This window comes from Crocuta crocuta, unplaced genomic scaffold, assembly GCF_008692635.1.
Source record: "Crocuta crocuta isolate KB4526 unplaced genomic scaffold, BGI_CrCroc_1.0 scaffold61, whole genome shotgun sequence".
NCBI classification, from domain to species: domain Eukaryota; kingdom Metazoa; phylum Chordata; class Mammalia; order Carnivora; family Hyaenidae; genus Crocuta; species Crocuta crocuta.
In genome coordinates, this window is record NW_027528369.1 from 5538021 (window position 1) to 5549925 (window position 11905).

The 11905-nt window shown below is 53.6% G+C and overlaps 1 protein-coding gene across 1 annotated transcript in view; it reads left to right on the top strand.

Moving 5' to 3' along the window:
- Positions 1-11905, top strand: part of PLCG2 (phospholipase C gamma 2) — a 165349-nt gene that overhangs the window by 106142 nt on the left and 47302 nt on the right. Inside the window, exons 13-18 of the mRNA XM_077754063.1 lie at positions 132-300; positions 3383-3487; positions 4431-4520; positions 5067-5242; positions 6814-7014; positions 8005-8124. Coding sequence (XP_077610189.1) covers positions 132-300; positions 3383-3487; positions 4431-4520; positions 5067-5242; positions 6814-7014; positions 8005-8124 — 861 coding nt within the window. The remainder of the gene's footprint in view (positions 1-131; positions 301-3382; positions 3488-4430; positions 4521-5066; positions 5243-6813; positions 7015-8004; positions 8125-11905) is intronic.

Consider the following 11905-nt stretch of genomic DNA (forward strand, 5'->3'; position numbering starts at 1 on the left):
GCAAGTCCCCCCCCCCCCCCCCCCAGTTCTAGAGCCTGGAGGAGGCTAGGGCTGGGGCACAGGTGACCTCCGCTACTCCCCCCTCCCTCCCCGCGCCTGCTGAGCTGAGCTGGCTCCCGGCGCCCACACAGCTTCCCGGTGATCCTGTCCATCGAAGAGCACTGCTGTGTGGAGCAGCAGCGCCACATGGCCAGGGTGTTCAAGGAGGTGTTCGGGGACCTGCTGCTGACCAAGCCCACGGAGGCCAGCGCTGACCAGCTGCCCTCGCCCAGCCAGCTGCGGGGGAAGATCATCATCAAGGTAGGTGGCCTCGCGCGTGTCATTCACTCAGGAGAGCCCGCGGTTCAGAGCACAGCCTCCTGGCCCCCCCACGCTCCTTACTCACTGCGTGAGGGACCCTGGGCGAGGCCACTTCACTTCTCCATGCCTCTGTGTCCTCACCGGTCTCGGGGGGGTTAATGAGAGAACCTACTGCATTGGCCGTGAGCGTCGTGTGAAAAACCGCGCGCACGGTGACGTAGCAGGTGCTACGCGAGTGCCAACTGTTGTCCGCTCCTTGGGGCCCACCTCCACCGTGCCCCTGAGTCAGGTCTCTGGGGGGTTGTTCCGGTGACCCAGACCCCCTTCCTGACTCCACGAGCTCCCACTCCAGTATGTGAGATGGACTGGAGGTGGACAGTTGCCCCAAAAGGCTGCGTGTGCGCTGATGGGAGGAAGAGGGTGGCTTGCCAGGTGCTGTGGTGACAGAGGAGGTGTCAGCCTTGCCCGAGAGCGCAGGGATGCCAGGGAGAGCGGTGATGCTGGGGATCTGCATTCCTAGACCAAGAAAACGGATCAACAGTGGCTTAAAGCCTGGGAGTGGTCGTTTCTTCCCTCACTGAGGGAGAGTGTTCTAGAAGGTTGAGCTCTGGCGCAGAAGGCTTTCCAGGGACCCAGCTTTCTCTCTTGTTCACAGTCTCCCAGGGCAAACAGGTTCCTGGGCGGGGCGGGGGGAGGTTCTGTTGACCCCCAGAGAATCCACTTTTGGAGGATTTGGGGCAGGGCAGCAGGTGAACTTCCGGGGGAAATGTTTCCTCTTTATTAACCTGTAAGTAAAATTTAACGTTTCCTTCCATTATGAATGTCGCCAACAAGCCACTTACGGCTTTTGACGCCAGCAGAAATCACGGATATTTTCACCTCATGTTTACCACTGTTGGAAATATCTCAAAATAACATTGTGTTCACCACTACATTGAAATCGTGATAGTTAAGAGATTTGACTCCGGATCTTAACTTAAGATATTAATAAAGAAGGACATATATTTACATTATGAAGAGTTAATAAGTGCACTTGAGTATAGTTTCTCTCAAAATTCTGTGTATTATAAATGTTTGTTCTGAGAAAGGGGTCCGTAGTCTTTCCCAGGCTCCGAAGGAGGGCCCTGGCACAGAAATGTGAGGGCAGTGCCCTGGGGCGCTGTCCTTGTGTGTGAGGTTGGCTCTGGGTTGTAGGCTTGCCCGAGCGGCAGCTCACAGAAAGGGCAGTGTGAGCATGTCCAGGGTCTGCGATTCCTGCCGAGCAAGTGGGACGTCAGTTGGGTATGTCCCGGCCTGTCCTGTCCTGTGTGTGGGAATTTAGTCACATGACCACGCATCCTGCAGAGGAGGCTGAGCGTGAGGCCTCCACCTGGGTGGCCCTTGGCGGAAGGAAGGGGGATGGGTTTTGCTGACAAATAGCAGGTTCCTGTGGAAGGGTGGACAGGTGTTCACCAGACGGAGGGAAGGCACTGCCCTCGGGTTGCGGGAATAACGTCCATAAACGTGTGGTTGTGTGAGCACGTGGCACGCTTCCTAGATTGTCGCTGGGCCCCCAGGATGCACTGGGAACAATCCCTGCATGCCAGGACATCACGATCTAGTGGGAGACAGACCCATCAACAGAGGGGTGCCGAACAGTGTGAGGGGCTTTCGCCGAGGTCCATGCAGAGGAGGGGATGTCCGTGCCCTTGGCGTAAATGCACCAGCGTCTGAGAGGATCTGGCTAAGACCCTGGGGCGATTTTCACTGAGACACCAAAGGAAGTTTCTAGCATGGGGAAGGCAGGACTATAGGCCAAGGGAGCTCGGCTGGGAGGGTCCACGGCTTCTCGGGCGTTCAGTACGTGAGTCTGCGTCTCTCTGTAGCTTCACCTTCTTGGGACCACTCTCTGTGTGTCCCCAGGATGTGCAGCCACAAAGGCCCCTTTCAGAGCACACCTTCCCTCCCCATGGTGCTTAGTGGCTCACCCCTTTCTGTCTCAGGAAAGAGGGTGGAATAGCATTTGCGAGGCATTCCTGGCCTGCCACTTACTGGGCGAGGCATGGAATGACATATGCTTGAGTCTCCTCCAGCCCTGCAAGATGGCATATCCCAGGCCCCAGGCTCTCTTTCCAGATGGGGATACTGAGGTTGAAAAAGTGAGTTAGCTGAGGTTACGGTAGTTTGAGAGGTTTCACCTTTTGACAGGTATCTTTCATGCCCACTGGCTTACGGGACCCAGCAGGGGCTGTCATTGTCCCCGTTTCACAGGGGAAGTTCCTGAGCCTGAGACAGGTACTCACACAGCCAAGGTCACCAGCTAGTAAGGCTCCAAATTCAAGCCCCTCTCAGATTCCCAGCCCTGAGCTTCCTCCAGAATCTGGGATTTCTAAGTACTTGCCTGGGTTGGGCATCAGTACTCACCTGGATGAAGGTTGTTGTAGTCCCTGTGTTAGTCTTGTGAGGCTCAGAGACGTGCAGCCACCTGCCCGGGGTCACACAGCTGATAAAACAGCAAGAGTGCTGTGTGCACCCAGGTCTTAACTCGGCATCTCCAGTGTACAGTCCTCTGCCCTGCACAGCCTGGGCCACTGGACCTGTTCCTGCCTTTCGCTCTGTGTGCCGGAGAATGTGGGGTGTGCACGTGGTGTCACTGATACACTGAATATTTATTGAGCACTTACTATCTGCTGAGCTACCACAGGAGATTCAACAGGGGACAAAACCAAGTCCTGTCCTCATGGGGCTTGTATTTTAGCAGGAAAGACACAAGACAAAGATATAGACATGTAGATACAAAAAGGGTCAAGAGTATGGAAGATAATTCTCAGCAGCCAGACAGTGACAGGGATGAGAAGGAAAGTGGGGGCTCTGTGTAGACCACACAGTCCAAGAAAGCTCATCCGAGGAGGTGACACTGAGCACAGAGCTAAATGGAGTGAGAGAGAAGCCAGGCAGAGAGAACAGGCAGTGCAAAGGCCCTGAGGCGGATGCTGCAGATAGATGCTGGCTGGCTGGCTGATGTGAATGAACGCTTGCTGGCTCAGAGATTCCAAACTTGGGTCTGGAGGGAGACAGGTGATGTACATTTCTCCCCTCTCAGCATAAGAAGCTGGGCCCCCGAGGCGACGTGGATGTCAACATGGAAGACAAGAAAGATGAGCATAAGCAACAGGGTGAACTGTACATGTGGGATTCCATCGACCAGGTGGGTCTCCTTGCACTCCTTCTCAGAGCCTTGAGGGAATCTGAGGTCTACTAGAGAACTCTGAGAATATTCCTGTCTTATTTCTGTTTTGACCTACCTTTTTTAATGGTTTACTTCGAAATAATTTTATATTCCACCTAACATACTGTATATTTACAGCCACATACAAAGACTTTCTACATACTCTTCACTTACCTTCCCCAAATGCCAACATCCTCTGTAACTAGAGTATAATTATTGGAAGCAAGAAATGAACATGGGTACAGTACTAATTCCTGGACCTTTCCCAGTGTTACCAGTTTGTCCACTGACGTCCTTTTTTGGTTGAGGGTTCGGTCCAGGATTCAACAGTGCATTTACTTGCCCTGACTCCTTAGTGTCCTTCAGTCTGGACACTTCCACTGGAAACCTAATTTTGGTGAGAGGAATGCATTTTGAATGCTAATGTCTCTTCTCACATCCCATAAACTAACATGCAAATCCACTTGCATATGTTTTGGTATGTCTCTTCTTCCACCCTAGAAATATTAAAAATTGTTAATGTTTAAATAAAGAATTAAGTCACAGGTATCAAAGAGCCTCTAGAGAAACTGGCTAAGAAATCCTGAAAGTCGTAAAAAGTGGATGTAATGGAAAAAAGTCATGAGACCCAAAAGACCACCCCATCATTTGTAAAAGCCTTCAAATTAAATACGAACTAGAAATTTGATACTAAGTTGTACTTACCCTTAGACACACTGAATAAAAAAAGTCCTGAAAATGCCAAAGGAACCCAAAAATAAATAGATGTTTTAAAAGAAACGTCTCGAAGGCGATCAAATTCCACGAACCCCCCGCAAACGTCTATGAAAGTGGGAAAGGCACCCCAGGGCAGAGCTTCGGGGCCCCAGAGTGGGTGGGACCAGCACTCAGGCAGAGAGCTCATGCTGGTTTTCCCTTCTAGAAATGGACTCGGCACTACTGTGCCATCGCTGATGCCAAGCTGTCGTTCAGCGATGACATTGAACAGACTGCAGAGGAGGAGCTGCCCCAGGTAGGGAGACCCCCTCACTGGTCGTCTCTCCCACGGCCCGCAGGCCTGGACATCCACAGCCTAACCAGCCGCCTCTTTGGGTACCAAGGTCTGCCTGGCTGTTCGCTGATTGGCTGGCTGGCCCGGATGCTCAACCAATGAGGTTCAAGGGATTTCTTGCCCTCTGAAGGGTCTGATTGGCCTGTGCTCTTGGCGGAGGACATTGGGGGGTCCTGTTCAGCCCCACCCCCAGCCTGGTTCCTGGCTTTCCTGCCCTCTGTCCTTGGGCTGCTGGCCACCTTGGTACTGTCTCTTGGGTGCAGCTTCCAGGGCGTTAGGGCTCTCAGATTTCTTGTGTCAAAGAGTTGAAACTTGTACTGGGGACCCCTCAGCCTGTGTCTTCGGACTGAGAGCCATTTTCCCAGACCCCCTGGGATGCGGGCAAGCTGACGCCAGCCTGTCTGCTCTCCATCCCCCGAGTCAGCGTGTGCAGAGGGACCGGTCTGGCCACGCCGGGGGCCTGTGTGGTCCAGGGTTTCAGAATCTCTTCCTCCCCTTGTGGCCCAGGATGTACCGCCCACGGAGCTGCATTTTGGGGAGGAGTGGTTCCACAAGAAGCTGGAAAAGAGGACGAGCGCCGAGAAACTGCTGCAGGAATACTGTGCGGAGACGGGGGGCAAGGACGGGACCTTCCTGGTGCGGGAGAGCAAGACCTTCCCCAACGACTACACCCTGTCCTTCTGGTAGGGGCGGGCCGCCTTCCCCTCGCGGCCGGCCGGATGGGGGGCCACGTGGTGAGCAGTGCGAGCTCAGGCCGGGCCCGGAAGCCCAGGCTTCATTTAGGGAGCCGGGAAGGGCTCGGCTAAGGCAGGTGAGGCCCAGGAAACCTAGCCGACAGGATTAGTGGTATTTCAGGGCACCTGGTTGGCTCAGTCGGTGGAGTATGTGACTCGATCTCAGGGTTGTGAGTTCGAGCCCCATGTCAGATGTAGAGACGATTTAAAAATAAAATCTTTAAAAAAAAAAAAAAGATTAGGGGTATTTCAGTGCCATATTTTTATTTATTCTTTATTTTTTAAAATGTTTCATTTATTTCTAGGAGAGAGAGAGAGAGCGTGAACAGGGGAGGGTCAGAGAGAGAGGGAGTCACAGACTGAAACAGGCTTCAGGCTCTGAGCTGGCAGTCAGCACAGAGCCCGATGCGGGGCCCAAACCCACGAACCGCGAGATCATGACCTAAGCGAAAGTCGGACGCTTAACCGACTAAGCCACCCAGGCGCCCCTTCAATGCAATATTTTTGAAAAATGAGAGGTAATGATAAATCCGTGATGAACAAAAGATCGTCAACGTTTTATGTAAAGACAGGAACTGACTGGCCCTTAAGATAATGTGGTCTCACTCACGCGGCCCCATCCACCCCCAGTCCCGGTCCTAAAGCAGGTGGCATGCCCGTGGGCAGGTCCCTCAGCCTCCTGGGGTCTCTGTTGTCTTATCCCTAAAATAGAGATCCTAAAGGCGGCCTTATAGTGCCGTCATGAGCTTTCTCATTCGCTCACTCCCTCACTTCCTCACTCCCTCATTAAAGGGCGTTCCTGGAGTGCCTGCTTTGTGCCAGGCACAGCAATCAGACAGACAGTCCTGATGGAGAGTAGAGTCTAGTGGGGGAGGTGCACAATGAAAAGGGAATCAAAAGCCTCTAACTGTGATAACCTCAATGAGAAAAAGGCAAGAGGTTACCAAAGTCTGTACGAGAGGGACCTGATGTAATGTTAGGGGTGGGAGCGGCCAGGAAGACTTCCTGGAAGAAGGGGCGTGTATGCGGAGACCCCCAAGGGTACAGGTGATAACAATGGGCTGGTGATTGCGATAGCTAACACCTCAGCGCCAGAGAGCATCCTCGGCCCATTTTGTGTGTGATCTCATTCAGTCGTCAAGACGGCTCAGTGAGGACTGAGCACAAGGAGACAGACTCTGGAGGCCCCGAGAGGACACTTGTTCAGGGTCACTTAGCACATAGTGGCAGCGTCACGATTTATACCTAGGCCATCTGGCTCCACAGTAGGAGTCATGTAGGTAAAAGTTGGTAGAGGAAGTAGGTAGAATGTTCTGGAATCCAGGCTAAAAGACCAGCCTGTGCTAAAGCCCAAGCATGCCCTAAGAACACAGGGAAGCCTGAGTGGCCACATACAGGCTCTACGCCTCAGTGTCCCTGACTGCAGTTCTGCCCCCTGCCCCCCAGTTCACTGCCGCCCCGGGTGCAGGAACGGCCCGTTGGTCTGGCCTGGGCGCTGATGCCGTCCCCTCTCCCCGCAGGCGGTCGGGCCGGGTGCAGCACTGCCGGATCCGCTCCGTCATGGAGGGCGGGACCATGAAGTACTTCCTGACTGACAACATCATGTTCAGCAGCATCTACGACCTCATCCAGCACTATCGCGAGACGCACCTGCGCTGCGCCGAGTTCGAGCTCCGGCTCACCGACCCCGTGCCCAACCCCAACCCCCACGAGTCAAAGCCGTATGTGTGCCCAGTGCGGTCGGGACGGCAGATCCCAGGCGCCCACCCACAGGTTTAGTGGGTGCAGACACCCGTGCGGGCCATGCTCACAAATCAGAAAAGCCAGGCTTGCGGGTGTGTCGGGGCCCAAACTCCCACGAGGCCCCTCAGCCGGGCCCCCGGGGTCTCCCTGGGATGGCCGCAGTTTCCAGACCTCTGCTCCGCCTTGCTTCTGCCCTGTCCCTCTGCCTCCTCACCTGTCTTCTCCATCCCTCTGCGTGTCTCCCTCCCCTTCTGCTACTTCATCTTCACAGTCCTGAGCTCTTGGACTTGGATTTTGAGAGGTGAATTTCGGCCCGGCGATAATCTTTCTGCCTGTCAAAGGTCATTCCCGTTCATTATGAAACTGAACAAGAAAAGTGCAATTGTAGAGATCCTCCCTTCGTTTTCTTTTTAAAATCTAGTAAAATGAGTATGAGTTAGGCTTTGCGAAGGGTCAACCAATTCTGGAAATAAGAACAATATTTTTAAGCAGAAGGCTGCCAAAATGTATGTTTCTGAGAAGCCTTGTAACTTAGAGCATCTTGCTTACTTTCTTTTGTCTATGTTCATATAGATTGCCTAATAAAATTGGCTATTTCTTATCTATTTCTTATCTTTAAAAAGTACCTTTAAAAGCATCCAAAGACCAACTAAACAAACAGACTCAACTCCCTCTGTTGTCCAGTTTTCTGAGATTCTCTGCTATGACTGATGCTGGCCCTGAGTCAGGCTGATGGAGGGGGTGGGCTGGGAACAGTTCATTTATTCTCTCGTGCTCCAAGCAGACCTACTTCATGGATGTTTTACCCAAGCTACATGTTGGTGGGCTTTTTTAAAAAATTGCCGTTTCCAGCGGCGTTCTTGGGTGGGGAGGCCCGCTGCGTAATTTCCACGGATTTTTTCGCGCTCCACCCACTGGGTGCTCCTCACGGGCGGCCCTCCCACTCGGCCACCTTCCCTGTGCCGCAGGTGGTACTACGACGGACTGAGCCGCGGCGAAGCGGAGGACATGCTGATGAGAGTTCCCCGCGACGGGGCCTTCCTGATCCGGAGGCGGGAAGGCACGGACTCCTACGCCATCACCTTCAGGTGAGCGGGCGGGCTGGAACCTGCCGGGAAGGACGGAGTGGAGTGTGAAGGGGGTGCCGCAGGTGGCGGTTTACCTCCGCGTCCACACCCAGAGGGTCAGTAGTGAGGACGGCAGCAGGGGTAGCTTGCGGCGGGCCGGCACTGCTGTGTGTTCCTGGGGGCAGCACGTGTTCGGTTCACTCGGTTCATCTTCCAGCAGTGCTAGGACCATCTTTGTTACTTTTCGGAGGAGGACACTGAGGCACAGTGAGGCTGATGAGTAACTTGCAGAAACGTGCAGCCAGGAAGTGGTGGACCTGGGATTTGAACCCAGAGAGCCCTGGCAGCCCGGATTGGTGATGGTATAGACCTGAGTCCCTCCCGTCGGCACTCGCCCCCACCCCCACCCCAGCTCTGCCAGTGGGGAGGCCGTATGGACCAAGCATCAAGAGGACTGTCGTTCTCTGCTTGAATTCTACCCCAAGACACCAAATTCCTCCAGTTTACACCAGTGACAGCGCTGGGGGCCCGTTTCGTACTGTCCCTCCCTCTCCACTACCGCAGTGTAGTCTCAATGAAGGGCCTAACTAATGTTCCAGACGCTGGGCTGCCATGGACGCTTCATCTGATTGAGTCTTTCACTGAAGCCCATGAAGGGTAGATCAGTTACTTCAAGTAAGAAAATGGAGGCCCAGAGAGGTTAAGCAACCTGTCTAGAGCCACACAGCCTAGTCCTGGGCTGAGGTAGAATTTCTGACTTGGGCTCATCCATGTCTAAAGCTTGCTGTTTTCGCTGTGAGGTCTGAAGCAAGAGGCTTGTGGCCCAGATCAGGCCTGTGGATGTTTTGCTGAGCCTCCATGGGTACGTGAACTTGAAAATTTAGGTTCCTTCTTAGGAAACGTGGGAGGAAGTGGCAGCTCTGGACCCACGTTCCCACGTGGTGGTGTTGGTTACCAGCTGCGCAGAGGGGGGCCTTGGTGCACCCAGGCTGCTCCCGCTCCTTCCACGCCGTTGCCCTGGCCCACCCCCCCTGGTTGCCCTGCGGGCTGCCCCCTGGGCATCAGGAGTTATCCCCTCATCCCTCCCCCTAACTGATGCCTTCTTGAGTGAGTGGGTGGTGGTGGTAGTGAGGCTCATTATCATTCATGGCCATTTGTCGAGGACCTAGTGTGTGCCCGCTCCAGCCAGCGTGGCTCTCCTGTGCTTTGTGCAAACAAAAAAAAGTGGGATTTATTGGCTACTAGCAGAGATGCTTGGGGTGAAGCTGGCTTCCAACAACCTGGGTCCACGTCTCCCCCTGCAATTCCTGGGAGACTCTATTGGCTTCACATTGGGTGCCAGGAAGGAGTCGTGTGATGCACACAGTCCCGCTGGCCCCAGCTTGAGCTGGGTGTCATCATTCTCTGGGCACCTTCAAGCTGGCGGTGGGGTGGAGTCACTTCACTGGAACCATGTGGTTGAAGATGTGGCTCCTCAGATCGATGCCCGATTTTATGCGTCCGCCATTTTGTGTGCATGTCTTTCCTTCCTGTGAGATTGGTGGTACCCTGAAAGCTGGAGTTTGGAATTTTTAGGGATTAGTAAATGTTCAGTGAGCACCTACTATGTGCCAGGGTGTGTGCTGGGCTGCAAAAATACAGAAGTGACAAAAACTGCCCAGTCCTTGCTCTCATGAGGCCAGTGGTGTGCAGAGAATGAGAGACGTCCTATTGCTCACAAGTGCTTTTTTCTGTTGAGCGATTCCCTCTTACTCAGCATCGCCTCGCCAGTGGCAGGTGCTCGGTACCTGCTGGCTGAGTGAGCGAGAAGACGTCGTGTCTCAAAGGGGAAGGGAAGGCTGTGTCCCCCATGCTGGCGTGGTGAGCGGCCGTGGTCGCCACCCACTGCGTGCCTGTTGGGGGCACTCGGTCATTGCAGTAGTCAAAAATGAACGCCCCCCGCCCGGACACCCCGACTCTCCGAAACTCACTGTGGTCAGGGTGTGGGGTGGGTGTCCCTGCCCCCCGCTGAGAAGTGTTGCCATTCGGAGGAGGATCAGGCACACAGGCGCATCGCTTACTGCTGTGCGGTAGGGGCCGTGCACTGTGGTCAGGCAGGTGACGCAGGCTGAGGAGGAGCTCTGGGGGGACCCATCGGGGGTGTGGTCCGGGCAGAGGGAGAACAGGCTGGAGGAAATTTCCTTCCCTCTCCCCCCTCCCCAGTGCCTCTCCTGGGTCCGTGCCGTCCTGGGCTCTGAGAACACAGACTGAACTTGGGTCTCGATCTCTACAGGAGAGAACAGGCCTCTGCTTTCAGGTCCATGCAGAGAGAGGACGCCGCTGGCTAGGTGTGATCGGGGGCAGGTGTACCTCGTGGGACACAGGGCTTCTTTGCAGAGTAGAGACCTCCGGCCACGGCGGCCATTGGTCTGTAGCAACCAGGCACCTGGGAGGTGCAGTTCACACCCGGGCGTGTTCCTTCTCTCTTTTCGATTCTTCTCCTTTGGTCCTTGTGGCTTGACCTTGGTTACATTTTCCTAACCATTCGTGTATTGAGTGCCCTGGGGGTGCCGGGCACATTGCAAAGGGCTTACCCTGGGTTATGATCAGACGTGGTCCTGACACGTGCTCTGTCATGAGAACCATGGCCCCTTGGAACTGTGGACGAGGAAACTGAGGTTCACACAGGCTACCCAAGGAAGGAACCAGAACCTGACCCACGCTCTTAACCTCAGTACCCTAGAGGCTCCCTGCTCTAGGGGAGCTTTTGTAAAAAGTTAAAAAATTTTTGATTATATAAATGCACTCTTAGAAAAAATTAAGGGGCGCCTGGGTGGCTCGGTTGAGCATCCGACTCCAGCTCAGGTCCTGGTCACATGGTTCATGATCATCGGCATCAGGCCCTGTGCTGACAGCTTGGAGCCCAAAGTCGGCTTCAGATTCTGTGTCTCCCTCTCTCTCTGTCCCTCCTCCACTCAGGCTCTGTCCGTCTCTCTCAAAAATAAACAAAGATTAAAAAAAAAAAAAAATTTACGACATTGCAGCCAAAGCTTAAAGCCCCCTGTGGTCTTCATCTGGGTCCTTGTCCTGGAGAAAACAGTTTCTTTTTTTTTTTTTTTTAAATGTTTTATTTTTATTTCTAGGAGAGAGAGAGAGACAGCGTGAGCAGGGGAGGGTCAGAGAGAGAGGGAGTCACAGACTGAAACAGGCTCCAGGCTCTGAGCTGGCAGTCAGCACAGAGCCCGACGCGGGGCGCGAACCCACGAACCGCAAGATCATGACCTAAGCGAAAGTTGGACGCTTAACCGACTAAGCCACCCGGGCGCCCCGAGAAAACAGTTTCTTAACTGGTGTCGTGTGTGGACTTCAAAAAAACAAATTTGCTTCCATGTATGTGTACCTATGGAAAGTGCATCGTACCATTTTCTGTGTGGGAATTCCCTTCCATTAAAAAAATTTTTTTTACATTTACTTATTTTTGAAAGAGTGAGACAGCATAAGTGGGGAGGGGCAGAGAGAAAAGGAGACAAAGAATCTGAAGCAGGCTCGGGCTCTGAGCAAGCATTCAGCACAGAGCCTGACATGGGGCTCAAACCCACGAACCATGAGATTNGTTTTTAAAAACTACAAATGGGGATCATACTATAGCTCCATCTTGCAACTTAAAAAAATTTTTTTATTATTTATTTATGTGTTTGTAATAGTTGATTGTCAAGCTGGTTTCCATATAACACCCAGTGCTCATCCCCACAAGTGCCCTCCTCCATGCCCATCTCCCCCTTCCCTTCTCCCCCACCCCCATCAGCCCTCAGTTTGTTCTCAG